At 46.9% G+C, this 22,044-nt stretch overlaps 3 protein-coding genes across 4 annotated transcripts; 2 read left to right on the top strand and 1 right to left on the bottom strand.

The window, feature by feature from the left end:
- Positions 1–3,295: 3,295 nt before the first annotated feature.
- On the top strand, positions 3,296–6,187 carry LOC120675595 (transcription factor ICE1-like). Its single transcript, XM_039956795.1, has 4 exons — positions 3,296–4,037; positions 5,002–5,229; positions 5,462–5,632; positions 5,729–6,187. The coding sequence occupies exons 1-4, from the start codon at positions 3,408–3,410 to the stop codon at positions 5,810–5,812; spliced, it is 1,113 nt and encodes a 370-aa protein (XP_039812729.1). The 5' UTR covers positions 3,296–3,407; the 3' UTR covers positions 5,813–6,187.
- Positions 6,188–7,772: 1,585 nt separating this feature from the next.
- Positions 7,773–12,347, top strand: LOC120674270 (aspartokinase 1, chloroplastic-like). 2 transcript variants are annotated; one of them, XM_039955423.1, is made up of 13 exons: positions 7,773–8,228; positions 8,616–8,698; positions 8,781–8,821; positions 8,927–9,081; positions 9,673–9,822; positions 9,906–10,001; positions 10,179–10,295; positions 10,908–11,027; positions 11,110–11,202; positions 11,278–11,394; positions 11,541–11,657; positions 11,759–11,821; positions 11,929–12,347. In XM_039955423.1, the coding sequence occupies exons 1-13, from the start codon at positions 7,830–7,832 to the stop codon at positions 12,052–12,054; spliced, it is 1,677 nt and encodes a 558-aa protein (XP_039811357.1). In that variant the 5' UTR covers positions 7,773–7,829; the 3' UTR covers positions 12,055–12,347. The 2 variants fall into 2 exon arrangements, with proteins under 2 accessions (XP_039811357.1, XP_039811358.1); XM_039955424.1 differs by having other exon boundaries at positions 7,774–8,219.
- A 2,305-nt stretch (positions 12,348–14,652) lies between these two features.
- LOC120676864 (auxin response factor 4-like) lies at positions 14,653–20,074 on the bottom strand. The gene is made up of 15 exons (XM_039958194.1): positions 19,758–20,074; positions 19,517–19,623; positions 19,326–19,421; positions 19,144–19,200; positions 18,890–19,048; positions 18,689–18,773; positions 18,372–18,462; positions 18,128–18,292; positions 17,860–17,979; positions 17,661–17,733; positions 17,410–17,578; positions 16,397–17,322; positions 15,652–15,842; positions 15,396–15,568; positions 14,653–15,063 (listed from the first exon to the last, which is right to left on the bottom strand). Exons 1-14 carry the CDS (start codon positions 19,810–19,812, stop codon positions 15,433–15,435), a joined length of 2,430 nt encoding a protein of 809 aa, XP_039814128.1. The 5' UTR covers positions 19,813–20,074; the 3' UTR covers positions 14,653–15,063; positions 15,396–15,432.
- Between the last annotated feature and the right edge of the window lie 1,970 nt (positions 20,075–22,044).

Raw genomic sequence — 22,044 nt, 5'->3', positions numbered from 1 at the left:
TTTTCTAGCCCGTAACATATGTTTGCAACGAGCCGTCTGAACTGCTTGATCTGAAATTTCCTTCTCACGCGGCCGTATCCTGTGTAGAGTACACACGGTGATTTCCTCCTCAACAGCTTGACTCGACTTGTGCCGTCGAGCGACGGAAAGAACAGCTCTGAATTCTCTGCTCTTTCGCTTTGCAGAAACGCTCATGTGATGTGTGAACCGTGGTAGGCAGGGCAAAGCCTTTTCTTGGCGATCTCTTTCCCCAGCCTTGTGTGTTGCCGCGGGTTTTCATTCCCTTGCGCTGCTGCGTCCGATGGCTGGCTCCGGCAGCGTCACAGGATGCATGAGAGACCTTGTAATTGGGTTACGTGCACACTCGAGGGGGTTGAGTGGGAATTCATGTCAATCATGTACCCTTCTCTTCATCCCCAAACCGTGAACAGAATGATCTCGCTCTTTTGTCCCTGCCTCCTCACTCTTGTTCTGTATGTACCTGGTTTTTCTTTCTTTCTTTTTTATAATTATTTACTCCTCTGTTGCTGTAGATAACTTGGCAACAGGGGATGACAACACAGTCATGCATTACAACCCCTCCATTTCCAAATATTCGCCCTTAATCCACCCTACTAATTTAATTATGATGAATGAATGAATGTATGTGGTCGCTATAATCTCTTGTCTCTTTTATATCTATATTAATGCCCAACCGTTATTAGCATTTAGTCCTCTAATATCATTCCTACGAAGTTTAACACTATAGGATCATTTTCATCCACCATTCATCTGCCAAAAAAAAATGTTTCACGAGGGATGACAATGAGAATGTGAGGTAAACCTTATGTGTGAGGTAGGACAATTCAATTGTTTGTTCTTTTTTCTTCTACAATCTAACACACCTAAGCTACATGCTTGTCTAGATAAGTACTTGCCGTTCTTGCCAACCAATTTTGGATACATCACTAAATGAATCAAAGGAAGCAAACAATCATCCAAAAGTCCAAGGCGGATGGATTAAGCCGGCCGGCGATCGATTAGCCAAAGCAAAGCAAAACCGCCGCCCATGGCGCGCCACACGCAAAGCCGCCGCACCGGCCGGCCGGCCGGCATCCGTTTCTCGCTTCTCCGCGAAAGACGAGCAACAGATGGAGACGGGAGCAGCTTTCCCGGCAGCCAGAGCGAAGGGGGATCCCAGCAGAAACCGACGCGAGAGACAGGGCAGCCGTACGCGTGGCCAGGCGCTGGGCAGGGGTCCAGGGCCTTTCTCTCCGGCGGCTGCGCTCCATTCCAATCTGTCAGTTCTGGCTTCTGATCACCATGCGTTCCCCATTTCCACATCACTACTGACTGCCGAGTCCTGATCCGATCGTTGGATGCAACAGGTTTTGTTGCAGCATGCATGCCACGGCGTTGCGTACAAACATCTTTAATTTCCTTTTAGAAATAAAAAGTGGCAGTGGTAGTGTACACCTCATGGTAATGTTGCACAATGAAAGGTCATTTTGGTGAACTTTTTGGAAGGCGGTGAGAAGGGAACAAAACTATGCCAAGTCGATCTTGTGGCGTGACACAGGTTCTGCAACCAAACAAAAACCACTTCGCGTGTGTCGGGCAAATCTTATACGACTACAGGTGCACACCACAGAACGCACACGTAAAAGCACTTCTTATAAATTAGAGAGAACAGATAGATAGAGATTACTATACAAAATACATTTCTCAAAATATCACAAAAATAACAAAGAAGAAATTGATTTTTAGCGCCACTTCCATATGCACGCATGCGTATGGAAACATAGTATGGAAGTGGAACGTGTGCTATTTCAGTTGAGGTGGACAATCAAAGTGATATTAATGCAAACCCCACGTGCCTGCCTGATTTGCGGAGGCAACCGCAAAATCCGTAGATTCTTGCCAGTCAGTTGTTAGTCATGTCACCTTCTTCGACATCATCAAGATTATATTTAGTAGGTTCGTTATACAAGGTGCCTATGTAGGTATCGGCGGTTCCCCATCTGTTCAACTCGTTTGCCGTCTTTCCTTTTTAGAGCCTACTCCATGGATACGATAACCGTAACAAACCCGACAATAACTAAATACCGACTTTTTAGTTTACAAGCTAGCACTAATAGTTCAACAATTTATACATGCATAGGCACTCTATCATTTGAGCTATATGCATATGCAACCAGGATGATAAGAATGTGGCGGCAAGTGGGGGAGGAGGATGGCTCAAGGTTTATGTTCCAGCATAGTAAGTGCATTGTGCATATATAAGACATGGGCAGGGGCCTAGGTGTAAATCCTAGTAGTTATGTTCTGGTTTGTATTTTTTTTTTCATGCCATAGGATCTCCCAAGCTCTAAATTAAATGCATAATAGGTGAGAGACGATTGAAAACTTGAAACTGATTATTTCATTCCTGCTAATCCGATCCAAAGCCTATGTGTCATCAAGATAAGTACCAAATGAATCAGGTCGAGTATAGCTAGGTGATATGAAGCTGAGCAATGCATGGCTCACCGCGCTAACCAACCTCACCGCCGGCATTTCGGCAAAACCGTACCCTCCAAAGCCGAGCAACAGATCATGGCAACGGCAACGGCACTGCCAAAGAAACCACCACCCGACGGCGCGGCCGACTCGACGGCCGGCCAGCCCAACACGCGTCGGGAATCCATGGACATGAACTAGCAAGCAGTGGCGAAGCCAGGAATGGAAGACAGGGGTCTGGTGATCCTTCTTCTTCCTTGCTCCCTCCCTTCCTTCATCAATGGTCTCCAAAATTTTACGGGGGCTTCATAGAGTTTTGGGCAGTAGGGGGGCTGGAGCCCCCTCAGCCCCCCTTAAGATCCGCCCCTGCTAGCAAGGACCAGGTACACATCACTGCCGATCGAGCGAGTCCTGCTGCAACAGCTTTTGTTGCAGCATTGCCATGGCACGATCGACGTCGCTTGCAAAAGCTTTTCATGAGATCCACAAAATTTTGAAATTGTGGTGGTCCAAGAAACTTCGTTCTTCACAAACCTTTTTCTTCTTGGAGGTAATGTAATCTTCATGGCCTTTTTTTTAGTCTGTGAGAAGGGAATAGAGTTGTGCCATGGATTTGTAACGTGACACAAGAGCCATGTTGCAACCCCAAACAGATGGACCTTGCAAGGCTTGCACACAAACGTCTCTCTCCCCCTCTCTAAAAAAAATGAAAACGGCTCTCTCTCTCTCTCTCTCTCTCTCTCTCTCTACCATCTCTCTACATCCCTGTCTGTCGTGCCCCTATAAAGAGGGCACCAAAGGCTTCGGCGCTCTGGGTTGAGAGAAGAGAGAGAGAGAGACCCCACTGCTGAGGCGCTGAGCCGCAGAAGAGAAGGAAGGATAAGTGAGGAGATCGACGAGAAGCGGAGGGGCGTGGTGTGGTGGTAGCCATGGACGACTCGGCGCCGGGGAAGCTGGACGAGATCGCGGGAGGGGGAGGGGCGTCCGGGGACTGGAGCTACCTCACGTCGGACGGGATGGCTTCCGGCTCCTTCCCGCTCTTCCCCTTCCCCAGGGACGCCCTCTCCACGCCGCCCTCGTCCGCCTCGCTGCTCCTCTCCATGGACCCCGTCGCCCTCTTCGACATCCACGGCGCCTTCCCCCCGCCGTCCTCCGCCGCTGGCGGCGGCGGGGGTTCCGCGCTGCCCGCCTTCCACGACTTCACCTCCAACAACCCCTTCGACGACGCCGGGCAGTTCCTCGCCGCGCCCCCGCCGGCGCCGGCGGAGCAGCACCAGGGGCACAAAGGTGGGTTCTTGGCGCCGCCGCCGGCCCCGGCCTTCGGGATCGACTGGGACGACGACGACGAGATCGAGCACAGCGTCGACGCGTCCTCCATGGCCATCACGGCCTCCATGGAGAATGCTGCGGGCGCGTCCACGGGAGGAGGGGGCGGCGGCAGCGGGAGGGGCAAGAAGAAGGGGATGCCGGCCAAGAACCTCATGGCGGAGCGCCGCCGCCGGAAGAAGCTCAATGACCGCCTCTACATGCTGCGCTCGGTGGTGCCCAAGATCAGCAAGGTGTTCCACCTGTGGCCTCGCCCCTATCTATCGCTTCCCATCTGCACTGCATGTTATAGTTTATCCTGTCACTGATGTTTTTGCGATAATGGTGGTGTTGTAGTATTACAGTAGGAGTGTAGGACTTTATTGCGATATTGTCACTTCACTATGTGCGAATTTTGGTGATGAAAATACATGATTTGTCTATGTTTAGATCCAAAGGCTACTCTTTTGGTAGAACTATGACGCGCCTAGTGGCTATGTTCATTCGCTTTAGCTAGCAGCAGATAGCGCCTTCATACGTCGAAAGCGGTCTCTTTTTTCAGGGTGAATCGTATACAGAAGTCCATAAAAATGTATGCAATTGATTACTCCTTATATTAGACTGTAAATGTCTGACACTTAATTTTTTAGCACCAAATGGAATTACTGTTACCTTTTCATTTCCTTGATGATTGGTTGTTTACTGTCCAGCTATGGTAATTTTCATATGCATACTTGAAACGTTTCTTACTTATGGGCCCTTCAGCTCCGAGACATGCTCAGATTCAATGATGCAAGATTAACACAGTCCCATGCATCATGTCCCCGAAAGGGACCCATCAACCCATTGCTTGTGAAATAATGATATATGTTTATTGTTCTTTCTTTCTGCTAATGATGATGCTTAGTGTTGCGGGCTTTGTTTCTACCTGTTGCTGTTTTATCTAAACAATTCGTGCACATGGGAATTTCACAATGATAATACTTGTTTTGGTTGTAATCAACTTATTTTCTAATCCATCCCAATGATTAAGATTGTTTAAACAATAAAAGCAGACTTGAAGCACAACTATTAAGATATATGGCAAGGCATCAATGCAGTAACATTTACAAGTAACCCATTTTTAATGTAGCAGGACAGCTCATTCATGTTTAACTCTTCTCCTGCGGTGGTTGTCTAGTTGATTAGCTCATCGACAGTTTTCTTCTCATGTGACAGATGGATAGGGCTTCCATCCTTGGTGATGCAATTGAGTACTTGAAGGAACTCCTGCAGAGGATCAATGATCTCCACAATGAAATTGAGTCTGCTCCAAGCTCTTCGCTTGTTGGGCCAACATCAGCCAGCTTTCATCCGTCAACACCAACACTGCAAACATTTCCTGGACATGTCAAAGAGGAACTTTGCCCAGCTGCATTCCCTAGCCCTAATGGGCAGCAAGCCACGGTTAGTCCCAGTTTGGTTATGAACTTATGCTAAGTTGAGCACATTTAGTCACAATCAGGTCTATTTTATGGTCACATTCGTATACTGAATGTTTACAGTCCATATTAGTACGTTACCTGCTCGTTTCTTTATCCTTTACTTCTTTTTTGAGAATTGTGCAAACAAGCACTTCTATACAACGGTAACTATCTGCATGACACTGAATGATATACACCAATCTTGTCGGCCTCAGGTTGAAGTCAGGATGAGGGAGGGGCATGCAGTCAATATCCACATGTTCTGTGCGCGTAGGCCAGGCATCCTGCTGTCCACAATGACAGCCCTGGATGGCCTGGGTCTCGACATTGAGCAGGCAGTCATCAGCTGCTTCAATGGGTTTGCAATGGATGTCTTCCGAGCTGAGGTTTGTGGTCACCACATCATAACCATTTCTTCTGATGATGGATTCATTAAGCCAAGTCTAACGTCACTTGCTCTTCATCTCTGTTGTCTCCTCCAGCAATGCGGGGATGGTCCTGGACTCGTGCCTGATGAAATTAAGGCCGTGCTGCTGCACACTGCTGGTCTTCAGAACACAATGTAGCTAGTCTGAAAACAAAGGGCTTCGATTTGGAAGCGGCAAAGCTGTGCTGTTCATCGGTTTCTGGTTCAAGTGATGAGATGATGCTCGCCATCTAGGGAAATGAGTTATGATGTAACTATGGATTTTCTTTCGTTTACTTTCGGGGTTTTCTCTTTGGTACCGTGATGTAGTAGAATCTATGTCGTGTGTTAAACAATCTGTTGGATGGTGATGAGATGATCAGATTCAGACATTCAGAGCCGTGTTGGTCAGAGATGATGCGATTCATCAGCATCTTCTGCATCCAGCAATGATTGTCGCTGGCAGTGGCAGGCAAGCTGGATGGTTATGGTTCTTGATCCAAATGAATTGAATTCTCTGGGTTCTTGATCCAAATGAATTGAATCCTCTGGGTTCTTGGTAGTATTTATACTAACTGTTTTGCAGTCAGTAAAGCCTGTCCGTTGAATGGGTCTGCCCCATTTGAAGACTGGAGTGTGAGGCTACTCGATGGTCGGCTTATACTAGCTGATAAATTGTGAAGGATTTGTTGGGAATGGGATTGGTTGCTTCACTGCTCTGATTCCGTGATCCCTGCCTGCCTCCAACCTGCAGGATGCAGTTCTGGCCTTGCGCCATGTCCCTCCTAGACCAGCGAGATCTGCAGTGCAGCCGCAGGGCTAACGGCTAAACTTTAAACACATATATCCGTCTAGCCGGGGTAGGTGTGATAATCCATATTCCCATTTAAATGAAAATTATAACATGTACTTGGACCCCCTGTGATGGCGAATAAACGATCGAGATTAGTGATGCAGAGACTGGCCAAATTAGAACTTGAGTCCAACAAAAGAGAAATTGGATTTATATAAGGAGAAACTTTTACAGACATCTGTGGTTTAGGTTTGTCACTTTGTCAGCCTGTTTAGCTAACAAAATTTTTCATGCGCTACAGTACTTCAAACGTTTGATCAGTAATTAAGAGTATTAAATGTGAATAACTGACAAAACTCATTCCATAACCCCCAGGCGAAATCGCGAGACGAATCTAATAAATCTAATTATGCAATGATTAGATAATGTTGTGCTACAGTAAACAACCTCTAATGATGGATTAATTAGACTTAATAGATTCATCTCGCGATTTTTCATCCATCCGTGTAATTAGTTTTATAATTAGTCAATGTTTAATACTTCTAATTAGTATTGCAAACGTTGCCAAAAAAATTTACCCAAATTTTTTTGCTAACTAAACAGACCCTCAGTACTAAGATCCATTGGTTGTTTTCTTATCTAAGCCATATTTCTCATCTTTGAATTCTGATACAAGTTTTGGTACCTTCCAGTCTTAATAGGTCATTCAAACACATCCCACCAATAGTTGAATATATATACTGTACTAGCAATGTCCTACTATAATCACCATCGTTACTATTCGGGAAAAGACTTAGAGTCTGCTTAGTTTTGCTACCAATTTTTGCCATGCCAAAATCTAGGCATGCCAATAAAATTTGGCTACCAATTGGTTTATGCCAATAAATTGACCACTTTGATCAAAACTATGGTAAATTACTAAAAACTTTTTGAACCTTACCGGAGAAGAAAGTTTTAGTTGGAACTAAACTAAATGAATACCTAAATTTCTTATCAACAATTTGGCACGTCCTAATTTTGGTGAGCTAAGACTTGCTATAATTTTGACTGGGCATAAAATTGGCATCCAACCAAGCAAGCTTTTACTTCCACCGTTCAAAATTGTATATATCTAGATATATTGTAAAATCTACGTATCTAGATTTGTTAAAACAATCTATAGTTTGAAATCGTGGGAGTAGTATATACTAAATTGTTTAAGTTTCTAAATCCCACGATTTTTGAGTTCAATTATATGGCCCTGAAATATTCCAGAAATGGATCCCATCGTTTACGACTAAGTTTCCGCCTTGATGGCCTTATCACGTAAACTTGAAAACCCGCCTTCTCTTGGTCGTCTCCTGTCTCCACGGCTGACAGACTAGAAGCCTAGAAGGGACAAGAAATGGCGACCTCAGTGCGATCGGCGGCCGCACCGCGCCGCCTCGTTCCAGCGATACCTCCGGCGAGCGCGGGACATGTTCGAGGACAGGCAAGCTTCGGTACGCGGACCTGGTCCGACGGTGCCCGAGGATTGTCAATGGTGGTCGCCGGCTCCACCCGCCGTCGGGCCAGAGAAGGGGGCGACGGGGACGGCGTCCATGTGGCTCCCGTTGTTGGAGGGCCCGGAGCAGAATTGGGAGATCAGCTGAGCGTGGTGATGAAGTTCGGGGGGTCCTCGGTGTCGTCGGCCGCGAGGATGGAGGAGGTGGCCGGCCTCATCCTGGCCTTCCCCGAGGAGCGCCCTGTCGTCGTCCTCTCTGCCATGGGGAAAACCACCAACCTCCTGCTCCTCGTACTAATCGTATCTCACTGCTTTTGATTGATTCAACTTTAGGCTTTAGCTTTGCAATCTTTTTCTGCTTTGGCAAAAGTTTATATTCTTTTGCCTCCGTGATTCACTGGTTCCATGCATCAAGAAGAATCTTCAAGCACCTAAAGTAAAGTTTTCATATTTTCAGTAATGGTTTTCTTTGCAACTAATAAAGGATCCGTAGGTCTTTGTAGATGCTAAATACTCTCTTTGTCCATCAACAATAGCTATAAGCAAAGATACAAGTAACTAGTACTGAACCTTATCCAGGATTTACCCTTTCAATGTCCTCGAAAATAAGGATAAGGATAACTTACAGGACATTCTGGGCATTGTTTGATGTGTACACTGAAATGCAGTATGTGTTCTTTATTTTAGGCTGGAGAGAAAGCAGTGGGTTGTGGAGTGATCCATGTTTCTGACATTGAAGAGTGGAACACGATCAAGGATCTACATATCAAGTATGCCTAACTTTCAGATGGTGTACTATTGGAATACTTGCAACAATTTGAATTGATGTTGGTCCGTTTACTGTCGATCCAGAACTGTGGATGAACTTGGCCTGCAAAGATCAGTAGTACACGGTAAACCTCACTACATTAATAATCTCTTCTAGTTCATCCACCATGTCTAAAGCTTTCTGGCCTTCATATAACAAGTTTATCTTTTGCTGTGTATGGAACTTTTAGACATGCTGGATGAACTGGAGCAACTCTTGAAAGGTATCGCAATGATGAAAGAGCTGACACTTCGAACCAGAGACTACCTTGTTTCATTTGGAGAGTGCATGTCCACACGGATCTTTGCTGCTTATTTGAACAAAATTGGTGTCAAAGCACGGCAGGTACTACTAGACATTTCCTTCAATCACCTTGAATCAGTGCGCTTCGCAGGTTGTGAGTAGGTGCCTACATGATTTGTTGTGATATTCCTCCCGTATTGTGGGATGTCCTGGAAATTTGATTAGTAACTGAATCTTTTACTGCTTAATCATTTCATGTTCTCAAGTCTCAACTCATTTTGTTATTTTCATTCCACTTGTATTCTGCAGAATTTTCTCATTTTTGTTCTGATTCATTTATTGCTTCCTTTTGTCGTGGAGAATATTCGTTGAAATTTTTATGATATTTAAAATGTAAACTTTTTGCGTTTCATCGCCTACTCCAACAGTCCAACTTGCTTTGGACTAAAAGGCTTTGTTGTTGTTGTAACTGTAAACTTGTGTGACTGATTCAATATTGCTATAAACATACTCTCAAGAGCTCGATTACAATATGAAGGGAACATTGTAAATGAAGATAGGTCGCTGTTTGATTTTCCTTCCTCCAATGTCTCACTGGGATACAACATCCCCTATATATCCATCTGTATCCAACTTCTGCATTATGTGATGTAAACTCATTTTGGTTAATTCTATTTTCAAACTCTTATGCAGTATGACGCATTTGATATTGGCTTCATAACAACAGACGACTTTGGTAACGCGGATATCTTGGAAGCAACTTATCCTGCAGTTGCTAAGAGACTTCATGGAGACTGGATACGGGATCCAGCAATACCTGTTGTTACTGGGTTCCTTGGGAAGGTATCTCATCAAAAAACAATTTATTCAGTAATGGAGCAACTTATTTATTTATCTAACACAACTGCCATTACATGTATTTGCAGGGCTGGAAATCAGGAGCTGTTACTACTTTAGGCCGAGGTGGTAGTGACTTGACTGCTACAACCATTGGTAAAGCCTTGGGACTGAGAGAAATTCAGGTCTATGTTTAGCCTGAATAGATATCAAATAAACCATATTTTTATTTCTGAAGACAAAAGTTTGAGCCAACAGTTGTTTCATGTTCATCACTAAGCTAACATGTGCATTTCAAGTAAATTGTTGCTTATGATCATTCATTTCCTGTCTGGTCTGAAAGCGTACTATGCCTGTGATAGGTATGGAAGGATGTTGATGGTGTACTCACTTGTGATCCAAATATCTACCCAAATGCAAAGACTGTTCCGTATTTAACATTTGAAGAGGCTACAGAACTTGCTTATTTCGGTGCCCAGGTATGCATTCATTTCAAGCAGAGATTGGAAACCTTTATCCAAGAAGATTTTATGTAACTAAGATTGTTAAGGAAGAATATTCTGAAATGGAACTGTGACGACAAGTGATAAATTCCTTTTGAGCATCACTGATTCTTTCTACAAAATGTTTTGAGTGTTTAAGATTCTTCAAGAAGAGGATTCAATAACTGAATTGTAATGATGGTAGATACTGAATGATTCATGTTCATTGGATCCTTTCAGTACTTGAACTCAGTATATTTGACGGTCATAATTCTTCTCAACACACTGAATAAATGCATCTTTCAGTTGCATATTGTTGAAAATCAAAGGCTGCTAAAAACCATTTCTTATACAGTCTTTAGCGCATTATTAAGAGTTCAGAAGATAAAATTGAATGCCTTCTGTTGTTTGTCAGAAATAGAACATAAATGGAATGACTTTGTACCTTTTTTTTGCTTCTGAGGCTGTATATGGAGCGTCGGTGGGCATTTGCATTACTAATCGTAATGAATTGCCATAAAGCTCATGATGTCAGCCTTAGTTACTTCTCTGCTCAATACAAACGAGAAATTTGGGTTCACTATTATGGATTGTTCCACTCTAATGCAGGTCTTGCATCCACAATCAATGAGACCTGCTAGAGAAGGTGATATACCAGTTAGGGTTAAGAATTCATACAACCCTAAAGCTCCAGGTACCCTTATTACTAAACAAAGAGAGATGGATAAGGTGTGTATCATATTACTTAAGGTGTATTATTCTATTGTCACGTCATCTGTTTGGCATTGATTTCCCCTTTTTTCACTACTAGGTTGTACTAACTAGTATAGTGCTGAAGTCAAATGTCACTATGTTGGACATAGTGAGCACTCGGATGCTTGGTCAGTTTGGTTTTCTGGCAAGGGTATGTCGAGCACTGAGCCAATATTGTTTGCTCATATTTCATTATTCTTATATCTGCTTGTATGAGTGTGAGCAGGTATTTGCTATATTCGAAGATCTAGGCATATCTGTGGATTGTGTTGCTACTAGCGAAGTTAGCATTTCCGTGTCGCTCGATCCATCAAAGATCTGGAGTAGGGAACTTATTCAGCAGGCAAGTGCTTCTATCTGCATGCTTAATGACAATTAGTTATACTCTTACTGAATTCCATTCATTCATGAGGAAAATTAGCAAGTAGAAGTACAAGAGTTTGATACTATGTCCGCTTCCGTTGCTCAATGTTTTTATCAATCTTTTAGGAACTTGACAATGTAGTCGAAGAGCTTGAGAAAATAGCAATTGTTCATCTACTTCAGCAGAGGGCAATAATTTCGCTCATCGGAAATGTGCGACGATCATCTCTTATACTAGAAAAGGTATAATACTTGCTCATTTTGAAAATAAGTGTTTCTAGGTTTTCCTGCCTCTGCCATTTTCATACAAGAACCACACGCCAAGCATCTGATAAAATCTTCAGGCGTTCCATGTGCTCAGAAAAAGTGGTGTCAATGTTCAGATGATCTCGCAAGGGGCATCCAAGGTACTATTCCGCCATCCACACTCATCATAGCAAAACAAACTGGTGAATTTTCGCCTGTTGTATTCATGTCTTGCCTCCAACATGTGACATGCCTTCATCTTGCGCAGGTTAACATGTCGCTGATAGTTCACGACAGCGAGGCGAAGGCATGCGTAAAGGCCCTCCATCAGGCGTTCTTCGAGGACGATGATGTCCTGACACAAGTTGAAGCGGAGAATTTGCTCGTGAGTTGATGAACGCAGGCCGCCACCTCCATCAGCGAGACGACGATGTTCTCCAGCACCAGCTTCATCTCCATCGGTGGCCTTAATATGACAGCTCATTCCATGGACAGCATCCTGTATTCAGTACGTCAGTCAGGTTCCCGCTGAATGACAGTAAAATACTTGGCTTTCTTGTTCCCTACTCGGATGAACAACACAGTGCGGCTCGCAAAAATGTTTCCATGATCTTGAGAGAGATCACAATGAACAGTAATTGCATGCGCCTTTTTGTGCACACATCAATCAACACCTTTTCTACTCAAGATGGCACTTCTTGGAATAATGCTGGCTGGTATGTATGCTCCGGACGATCTTGTGCTGGGTAAGTACCAGATCAGAAGGCCACGACACCTGCAACAATCCGCCACTGGAGGGGTCGTGTTGCGTTGTTTCTTCTTCCACGACGACGAGGGAGACCAGACCGCCGGTCCGGTCGTCTCCTGCGCTCAGCCGCGTCAAAGATGCGGTGCTGACGCTGGTTCCCGGTCGTTCCCCGCCTCCCCAGGACGAGCCGGCCGGGGCAGCTCCGGAGCATTCACTTGGCTACAGCGTCGCGGTAAACCCAAGCCGGTGTGCCCTTGACCCTTGTCCACGAAAGTGTCGGTGCCTCCAGACTCCACCGGAAGGGAAGACTCCGGCGAGTCCAAGCACAGTAGCATAGCACACCATTTCTGTTTCAGCTGCTCCAACCGCTAGCCGCCGTCGTCCATGAGGAAAACGAGGTCGTCAGAGACGGCGAGCCGAGGCGCGGGCCTGTGGACTGGCGAGAGTAGGCGCAGCTGCTGCCTGCGCCGGCCACGACGAGTAAAGCCGGCCTTGTCGCCACGCCACGCGCTTGGACTGGCCTGGGGCCTGCCTAGATCCATTTCACGTCCGCGTCAGCGGTTGGGCCCCAGCCCGGTGCGGTGGTGCAGCGCGGGCCCCACCTGCCTCCCTCTCCCCTCTTGGTGGGCTGGTGGCCACCTGGGCTCCCTAGCCTCTGCCGCCCAAACTAGTCAGTGATAGCTGCCGCCCGCGGCCGCTGCTGCTCGCCTCGTAGTCCCAGCGTGAGGACGACACTACAGTAGCACAGCCCACGGCGTCATAAATACGGCAGCCCCACACCTCGTACTGCAGAGTAAATGTGCCTCGGGGTGGGCCCCTGGTGGGCCCTGCCTGTCAGTTCCGTCATCCCATCCCCCTTTTTTTTATGAGAACATCCCATCTGGTTTCAACAGTGCAATCTGACGTGCAGGCAGAGGCCGGGTGGGGGCAGTACCGCAGTACGCAGGGGCCGTGATGATTCCCCCTGCGTTCTCGACAGGGAGAACCGGGCGCGCACCGGATCATCGGCATCGCCCCCCGTCGTGTCCAGATCCAGTCAAACTGCTAGCACGTACGAGTACGCGATGAGGATCGACATCGACATCTTTAATTCTTCTTTTTTTTTCCAGAAAAGAAAGGGGAAATTCGACCGGGGTCCAGTCCCCAGTCAAAGCTTGCGTCCAGGCTTTGGGTGCGGCACACTGCTGTGCTGGCTGCTGCACCCGTGGTAGGCCATGGTGGTAGCAGCACTGCACTGCTGGCTACGACAGCCACGATCGTGGGCGCGGCAGTGACTGACGCCGCTCGGTAGGATCGGCACGTTCCACACGGCTGCCCTCGGCTCGTAGGGGATTGGCGCCGTCCGGACCCATGGAGGCAGCGCACGAGACCGGGTGCAGCTCATCTCGTCGCCACGTTTCGACCTCCCTCCGGCGTGCGAAACAGACTCGCGAAAGCGAGGTCACTTTTCCAGGGCGGGCACGTTACGCGGCTGTCCTCTGGTGTCCCGGTAAATCCTCTCGCTCTCCTGCCCCGGCCCCGGTGGCCCGGTCCGCGGCGCGTCCAGGAGGCGCCGGCGGCGGCGACTCCTCGCCGTTCCGGGGCCGGATCGGCCCGGAGCCTTTTATTTTCAGCCATGTTGACCGGGCGAGCCGGCGCCGGCGCACGCACGCATCCTCCCAGTCCGAGCCACTGGGATCGCGAGAATACGCGGACGGGTCCAACAAGATACTACTATCGGCGCCAAGTGGGAAGGAGATGAATGGGTTGACGGACGAGGGACCTGCCCAGCGCCCACCTGCCTTCCCGCCCCGCACGCAGCTTTTCCGCGGGGAGGAGAGGGACAGGGACCGAGCGAGGCAAGGGCGCAAACGGAGGCACTGAGGCTGGCAGGATCCGCGTCGACCACACCTTTGTTGGTTGGTTGGTCCGGCCCCCTTTCCCCTTGAATGGCTCGGCGCCACCAACACTTCCGTGGTTTCTTTCATTACCAAAACACACCAAAAGCAGACAAGGATTCGTGTCCACAACTCAAAGAGTCCTACCTCGACTTGCCTTGCTCCGCGCAATTGCATTGCATCACCAGGCAAGGAGACAAGGGAGGCCAAGGGCCCCGCCAGACAATTGCCTCCCCCACCGGCACTCCCCCATCCCCCAATCATGCATGCCACGTTACAGTGGAGGGCGCGGCTTTAGGCCGCCGTCGTCATCACAAGGCTCGTGAACGACATGGACTCAAACACCAAGCATCGGAGCAGCAGCAAGTGGAGGTCTCTATAACTCTTATAATACATTCAGTGAGAAGATCAGACATACATATACCAGTGTTTGCCATTTATCTCACGCTACAGAGCTAACTTACAGGGATTAAAAGCCGCAAATAGCTGGTTAATACAAGGTACTTGCTACCGCTTGCTACTACTGGACTGGGTCGACAAATATTTACATCCAAAGGGGGGAGAGCAGATCAGCAATAACGAAATAATAACCTTGGCGCTTAAACATTCTGCCAAGAGCAAACCGCGGGGGAGTAAATCGACAGGTCTACACTCCCTACTAAACCCGAACGGATGGGATGGGTTGCAACAGACGCAAAAGATTTGAGGTGTTACTTGGCCAGGTACCCCAGCACAATGCAAGATCCTCTTCATGCATCGTCACCTTCCTTCACACGACCTACACACGACAAAAGCAACAACTGAGAGATGAGTCCCTTTCGGTGCAAGCTTATCATGGCAAGATAACAGGTATCAGGTGACCGTGCATTCAGAATCAAGAATCAAGTTGCTGCAAGGGCACCAGGTGAAGAGCTTCGGTTACTAAACAATGACTATAACAATGCATTCATAGATATTATAATAAATCTATCATGCCTAAAAAATTGGCTTTGCTAACAAATAACATGCCATCTTTCTTTTCTTATATATGTTTCTTTAATAATTATTTTAAAAACCATTTGCCATAAATCAGAGAGCACAAAATATTAAAGACCAACTTGGCGGACTTACCTAGTTATCTAAACTGCTTGCCGCAGGTCTACAAGTCCTACTCATTTGTGGCCGCACATACTTCACCAGATGCTAGAGGTTCTTCCTTTCTCAGGGCAGATGATTTCGAGTTCATCTTCTGGACCTCCTCTTTTGTGTAAATGTAGATCTTGCGCACTATGCTGCAGAATTCTCTGTTCAATAAAACAATGAACCATATCAATATTGGAACATAAGCTCATATGCATACCAAGCAAGCACTAAGATAAAGACTTACTCCCACGGGTCATCTCCCACAAGCATCATATCGCCCTCATTGTCAGTATAGACAATCTGCCAATTCTTGTTAGCAGATACCAATTCACCCTCAAATTCAAACATTTTGTCTAGTTCTGCTTTGAGCTCATCATAGTCACTGAACTTAGAGAGGTCCACGGATCTGCCAAGTGCAACTCCTTGCTTATGAACCTGGAGACAATTGAAATAGAGTATAAATTGAAGAGGACAGACCTCCAGAAAAATGTTTTTTGCACAGTTACGCAATATTACAATCTGTAAAACCATGGCAGTAAAAACAAGGAATTCTACATGGGACCATAATCCATTATTTGATCATTGAAAACATGAATGAACAAGAAAATAAAAACATGCACACAGGAAAGGATCTATCATCAAGCATATCAAGCTTAATCTCTTTGTTTCCCAAACAATAACGATCAGCACTGAAGATACCACAAAACCATTGAATCAATAACTGAATGGGGCAGTAACCAGAAATCTCAGAATTTGGGATCCGAATTCGTAAGCATTTCAGAATTTGACACCCTGACCCACATGTCAATGACTAAGATTGACCCCACGTGTCACTGTGACATGAGTATCAAATTCTAAAAGGCTCACGAATTGGAACACAAATTCTGAAATTTCTCACCATTAACTGATAGTGCATTCCTAATCATTTGCAAGGACTGAATAACATCAGTAGACAAGTGCATGGCCATTAACTGGTAAAAAGACCGTACCTTTGTACAACTCCTTGTTGAAGCACCCTGGGACTTGCTCTGAATATCTTTTGAACTTTGTGGAGCTTGCTGATTGCTTTTCTCGTTCTCTGTTGCTGTTCCAGCTGTGCTTACCGACCCCTCAGGTAAGCACTCAGTTTGCACATGTTGCAATTCATTCACTGATGCTGATGGTTGAGTTTGTACCACATGCTCCCGCATTGCAGACATCGGAGAGCTCAACTGAATTGGAGAGGCACTGGCGGTATCAACTTTGAACCCAAAAATCTTAAACCCGCTGCCTTCTCTTGTCTTCTCTAGATCAAATGCAGCAACTGTTGCATGAGGTCTGACCACTCGTGGCTGTTCAGCATGGGGGAATGGCTGATTTAACCAACTTGATGGGTTTTGTGCAAATGTGAAACCCTTCTGTTGATCATTTGTATTACCATAAACTGTATTCTGGTCGCTCCAGAAACGCAACTCGTTGCTTGCACTTTGCGTCCTTGTGCTTGATTCAACAGTCAGAGAAGGTTGTTGAGGCATATAGAAGTATGGGTCTGCAAAGTGATGAGCTGAGCCTTGGTCTTGAAACTGATTGTTGAAAGAAAGATGGTGATGATTCTCATCAAAAGTCGGCATAAAGAACCCCTGGGTATCTCCATATGATTGAGAGGAAGTACGGGCATCCTTGAAGGCAGAACGGGTGTCCTTGAAGTCATTTTCACGCCTTCCCAACGGCATCCAATTATCCATGGAAGGTCTCTGCTGAAAACTAGTGTGGGTTTTCCCATTGGGTGATGGCGACCACACCATTGGCTTCTGAACAGTGGCATCAGAGTCGGTACTTTCAGTCATGTTGTTCCTCAAGGTCATCTGCTCTTGACCTCGCAAGACCGAGTTTTGATGTTGTGTTTGAGCAGAGCTGATATCAATCTTAGTTGCACCTGCAAATTGACAGATGATTAAAAATCATTAGCACACTTATATTTTCATCACCCTTACTCTTGATACTACAATGATCTAAGACTTGCCTTCTTTTGTAAGAACTGATGATTCAGGTGAAGGTGGGGGAGCTTGTCTAGGTCTCTTGACTCTAGAAGAAAGTGGAAGGGGATTAACAGGAGGTGATGAAGCAGGCTCTATCTTCCACGGAGAGACCCTATCAGGACGTGGGATAGTTGAAGGTTCATCCCAACGCACCTAAAAACAAATAAAATCTATCCACCATAAGCACAAGAGTTAAGATCACAATGGCGATAGTGAAAATTAAATAAGAAGTTACCTTCAAGTATCTCCAACTGGAATCGGGCCATAACGGGTCAAGATTTTCGCACCCAACTATAGTACCAGTAAACCTACAAGACACGATAATGATATATCACAAATAGTTACTTTGAATAACTGCAAATAACAACCATGGACAGTGTGGAGACCAGATGACAAGAAACTACATACGTACAGAAGGCCAATAAGGCAATTACCTCTGCTCTGGGGCCTCTTCCCCTTCAAACCGCATCCTGAATCTCATCCCAATAGAATAGTTGTTCTTTAATGACTCCATATACTGATCATATGGTATGATGAACTCTGAGGGGCTCGTCCTAACATTGACATTTAGAGATCAGACACAGGGTTCACTATCTTTAGTTAGAACAAATTGCAGGTCGCAATTTCATGCAAGATAACTAAGACAGATCACTATATTTGCCTCAGAAATGTAATCATTTTGTCGCAGACATCTCAGCATACCTAGGTTTGTAGTACACAGTGAACATGGATTTAGTGTTGATGGCATGCCATGCAGTTGCAAGGACTCCGAGGTGCATGCTTTGGCTAGATATGACTGAAGAAGGTACGTTACACAACTGCCTCATAGCCCGCCTAACACCAACTCGAAGTTCACCATTTTCTCCTCTGCAGAGGGCACAACAGAAAGTTAGCACTGGATTGGAGAATTGCTATCATGCCGGATGGGCAGGAAACAACAACAGACCTGAGGAAAATGAAGGCGTCGCCAGCAACAAGCCTTTTAGAACTAACAAACACGCTCCAACCACTCTGGAGGAGATGCCTCCTAGGTTGCCCTGACAATTTTGCACAAAGTTATCAATAATCAGCATCAGGTATATAAACAAGGTCATTGTATCATACTAGTTGAAATTTGAATGTGCTAAACTACAATTACTGAGCAGGTAGAGATCACACAAGACAATTACAAGTAAAGGTCCAACAGATCGAACCAACACCAATGCATCGTCGTCTAGCGACAAAGATGGAATGAATTACTGCAAGGCGAGGAGCCCAAATTACCACGAAAGATGTGTCGGAAGCGCCACTCCATGCCATGCAGATCCTTCGCCACAAGCTCTTGTGTTGGAGGTGACTGGGTCATATCCTGCCGGCCAAACAAAGATGATAACATCACCAAACTTGCCAAATCTTAAGCAGAAATACGTGCATATCTAGTTCTATTATTAGTAGAAAATCTACATGGGGGTGGAGAACACACACCAGGGGAGGGAGACACTCGTCAGCGTGGCGGCGCAGCACAGAGAAGCCACCGTGTGTGCTGGTGTCGGACGCTGTGAGAGTCTTGCAGAAGGACCTGACGGCTGGCCTCGGCGTGGCGGCGGCCCCAGAACTCGCCTTCTCAGACGGCACCTCGTTTTGCTGCACGAGCAAGCCACGCGCAATTAAGCATCTGGTCGAACAGAAAAATTCCCCAGATACACGACCCAAATAGACCGTCTGAGTCAGTAGACTACCTCGGGCTCTGGCATGAGCATGATCTGCGCGTAGACCTCGTCGGTCTCCGTCTCCGCCTGTTAAAATTGGGAGAGCATGTGAGCACCCCGACCGAAATTGCTCCCCACATAGAGAAGAGACGCGCGCAAGGGACAGAATTGGCGGCAAAATTGGGGGGAAACGCAGCGGGAAGAGGAGGAACCTTGAGCTCCACGTTGAGCACCCGGCAGAGCAGCTTGGAGGGCAGATCGTAGAGGCGCATCTGGTTTCCGGCGACCTGGTTCATGGACGCCTCCACCTGAAAGTCCCCATAGAGCACCAAATCAGCGGCCGGAACAGAGCAAACCAGCACCAGCACGAGCAGAGGAGGCGGGTTGAAGCAGCAGCGAGTACCTGCTCGATGTGGCCCTGCGGGAAGTAGAAGACGAGGTCACCGGGGCGCGGGACGGTGACGAGCGGGCCGGCACAGGCGCGCCAGAGCTCCGGGTAGAGTGGATCCCCTGCCAGAACACAGCTACCCATCAGCACAAGAGCACGAGGAGCCCGGCCTGAGACGACGAGCGGAAGAGAGAGGAGAGAAACCCAGCTGCCCGCCGAAGCTGACCGGATCTGGCCGTGGAAGGGCCGCGCGTACCTGAGTTGGACGGTGCCTGGGGCGGCGGCGGCGGCGCCATGGCAGCGGGCGGCATCTGCCTCGGATCGGGCGGCGGCGGCGGCGGGGGAAACCCTAGAAGGAGGGAGGGGGGAAAGGGGGTGAAGGCAGGCGGAAAGGGTGAGAGGCAGCGGCGGCCGCAGCCGAAGGGGGAGAAATGTTTTTGTGGGGGAGGAAGGAGATGGGGTAGGGGATTTGGTGTGGTCTCTTTGTAGGGAGTAGAGAGAGACACACCCACGAGGCCGCTCTCAATCCTAGAGAGAGGTAGGAACAAACAAGCGGAGGAGAGAGAGGCGAGCAGTGCAAGGCGCGAGAGGTGGCGTTCGGACAAAAAGAAAGCCGAGAGCCGGTGGTGAGTGGTGAGTCTGGTGACCCGACCACGTCGGCTGGCTCCTCACGCCCTTCCCGTTCCCTGGCTCGGGACCACCGGTTCGGCCCGCGCGGACCGGCCGGGTTCGGCGGGTGGGCCGGGGGCTGTGCTTGCGTGTGCGCGGCTGTATGGTCTGACCGGCCTGCAGCGGCGATGGGGTTTTTTTGTTTCCCTATCATACCTATGGCACACGATTTTTGAGAAAAGAATTTCACATATATATGAAATACTAAATGAAGTTTATTTGCAAAATCTTTTCACGGATAGGTGTAATTTTTCGCGACGAATCTAATAATAGTAATTAATCGATGATTGTCTACAGTGATGCTATAGTAACCATCCTCTAATCGTGCGGTCAAAGACCTTATTAGGTTCGTCTCGCGAAGTAGCGCAAGATTATGAAGTTAGTTTTGTAAATTGACTTTATTTAATATCCCTAATTATTAGTCAAAATTTTTGTGCTGCTATGCTACTTCAAACCAAACAGGGCGTGGACGGGGCTGGTGGGTGCAGTGCTCTGCCTGTGCAGCAGCAGTCAGCAGACTAGCAGAGCACTGACGACGGCCGCTGCCGCTGCCGCGCACCACCACACGGCTCGGCTGGCTACGGGCTATTCATTGGAGAATGGACACCTACGCCACAACAGTGCCTGCCCTGTGCCCTCCTCTAGGTACTATTTGGTTTGAAGTAGCATCAGCAAGCACAAAAAATTTGATCAATAATTAGGGTACTAATAAAATTAATTTACAAAACTAACTCTACAACACTGTTCTACTTCGCGAGACGAACATAATAAGTCCTTTGACCGCACGATTAGAGGATGTTTACTGTAATATCACTGTAGCCAATCATCGATTAATTATTATCATTAGATTCGTCGTGAAAAAGTTTTTCAAATAAACTTCGTTTAGTACTGTATGTTGTAAGATTCTTTTCTCGAGAATTGTGTGTTATGCTATGTTAGCGAAAACCAAACAGGGCCCTAGTCTGTATGCTGCTCTGCTGTTTTTGCTCGATTCTTTTCTTTTCCTATTCTTTCCGACGAGTAAGAAACAGAAAGTGAAAAATGGCCGAGGTTAAATTCGCCACGACGGACGTGAAGCGCTGGGCATTCATTTCTGTGTGGTGTGGTGGCTTTTCTTTTCAGGTCCACTCGCGGCTCGCACTACTGGCTTGAAGGTGGGTCTCGTTAAGACGTTAATGGCGTCTTATTGCTAAGCGTTACTCCTACTACACTACGGTCTATAACAACATCATAGTCTTTTTTTCCAAGCAAATTGGAGTAGGCTAGAGAAGAAACCCGAAAGAAATAAGTTCAAGATTCAGGCACATTGATAGCTAGTCTCCAAGCGCTCCTATCCAAAGCTATCTCTTTAGAGATATTCCAATCCTTAAGGTCTCTCTTAACCGACTCATCCCACATCAGTTTAGGTCTATCTCTACCCCTCTTTACATTGTCGACCCGCTCAAGAACCCCATTACACACCGGCGCCTCATGAGGCCTTCGTTGAACATTTCCAAACCATCTAAGCCGATGCTGGGCAAGTTTCTCCTCAATTGATGCCACTTCGACCCTATCCCGAATAACTTCGTTCCGGACTCTATCCCTCCTTGTGTGCCCGCAAAACCACCGCAACATCCGCATCTCTGCTACACTCAGTTGTTGGACATGTCGCCTTTTTGTAGGCCAACATTCAGCACTGTATAGCATCGCCGGACGAATTGCTGTCCAATAGAATTTGCCTTTTAACTTTTGTGGCACCATCTTATCACAAAGGATGCCAGAAGTTTTCCGCCATTTCAACCAGCCAACTGAAATTCTATGCCTAACATCTTCATCAATGTCGCCATCATTTTGTAGCACCGATCCTAAATACCGAAAAGTATCCTTCTGGACCA

The sequence above is a fragment of the Panicum virgatum genome, chromosome 5N (assembly GCF_016808335.1).
Source record: "Panicum virgatum strain AP13 chromosome 5N, P.virgatum_v5, whole genome shotgun sequence".
NCBI classification, from domain to species: Eukaryota; Viridiplantae; Streptophyta; class Magnoliopsida; order Poales; family Poaceae; genus Panicum; species Panicum virgatum.
The sequence above is the reverse complement of the archived record's forward strand: the minus strand, read 5'-3'. Positions and strand labels throughout refer to the sequence as shown.

Excerpts from the sequence above, each read along its gene's own strand:
- LOC120675595 (XM_039956795.1), top strand. The coding sequence starts at position 3,408 with ATGGACGACTCGGCGCCGGGGAAGCTGGACGAGATCGCGGGAGGGGGA. Across the intron at positions 5,230-5,461 it reads CTAATGGGCAGCAAGCCACG|GTTGAAGTCAGGATGAGGGA; the intron begins GTTAGTCCCAGT and ends TGTCGGCCTCAG. Across the intron at positions 5,633-5,728 it reads TGGATGTCTTCCGAGCTGAG|CAATGCGGGGATGGTCCTGG; the intron begins GTTTGTGGTCAC and ends TGTCTCCTCCAG.
- LOC120674270 (XM_039955423.1), top strand. The coding sequence starts at position 7,830 with ATGGCGACCTCAGTGCGATCGGCGGCCGCACCGCGCCGCCTCGTTCCA. Across the intron at positions 10,296-10,907 it reads TTGCTTATTTCGGTGCCCAG|GTCTTGCATCCACAATCAAT; the intron begins GTATGCATTCAT and ends ACTCTAATGCAG. Across the intron at positions 11,395-11,540 it reads GTAGGGAACTTATTCAGCAG|GAACTTGACAATGTAGTCGA; the intron begins GCAAGTGCTTCT and ends TCAATCTTTTAG.
- LOC120676864 (XM_039958194.1), bottom strand. The coding sequence starts at position 19,812 with ATGCCGCCCGCTGCCATGGCGCCGCCGCCGCCGCCCCAGGCACCGTCC. Across the intron at positions 17,323-17,409 it reads ATCAGTTCTTACAAAAGAAG|GTGCAACTAAGATTGATATC; the intron begins GCAAGTCTTAGA and ends GTCAATTTGCAG. Across the intron at positions 15,843-16,396 it reads CAACAAGGAGTTGTACAAAG|GTTCATAAGCAAGGAGTTGC; the intron begins GTACGGTCTTTT and ends AATTGTCTCCAG.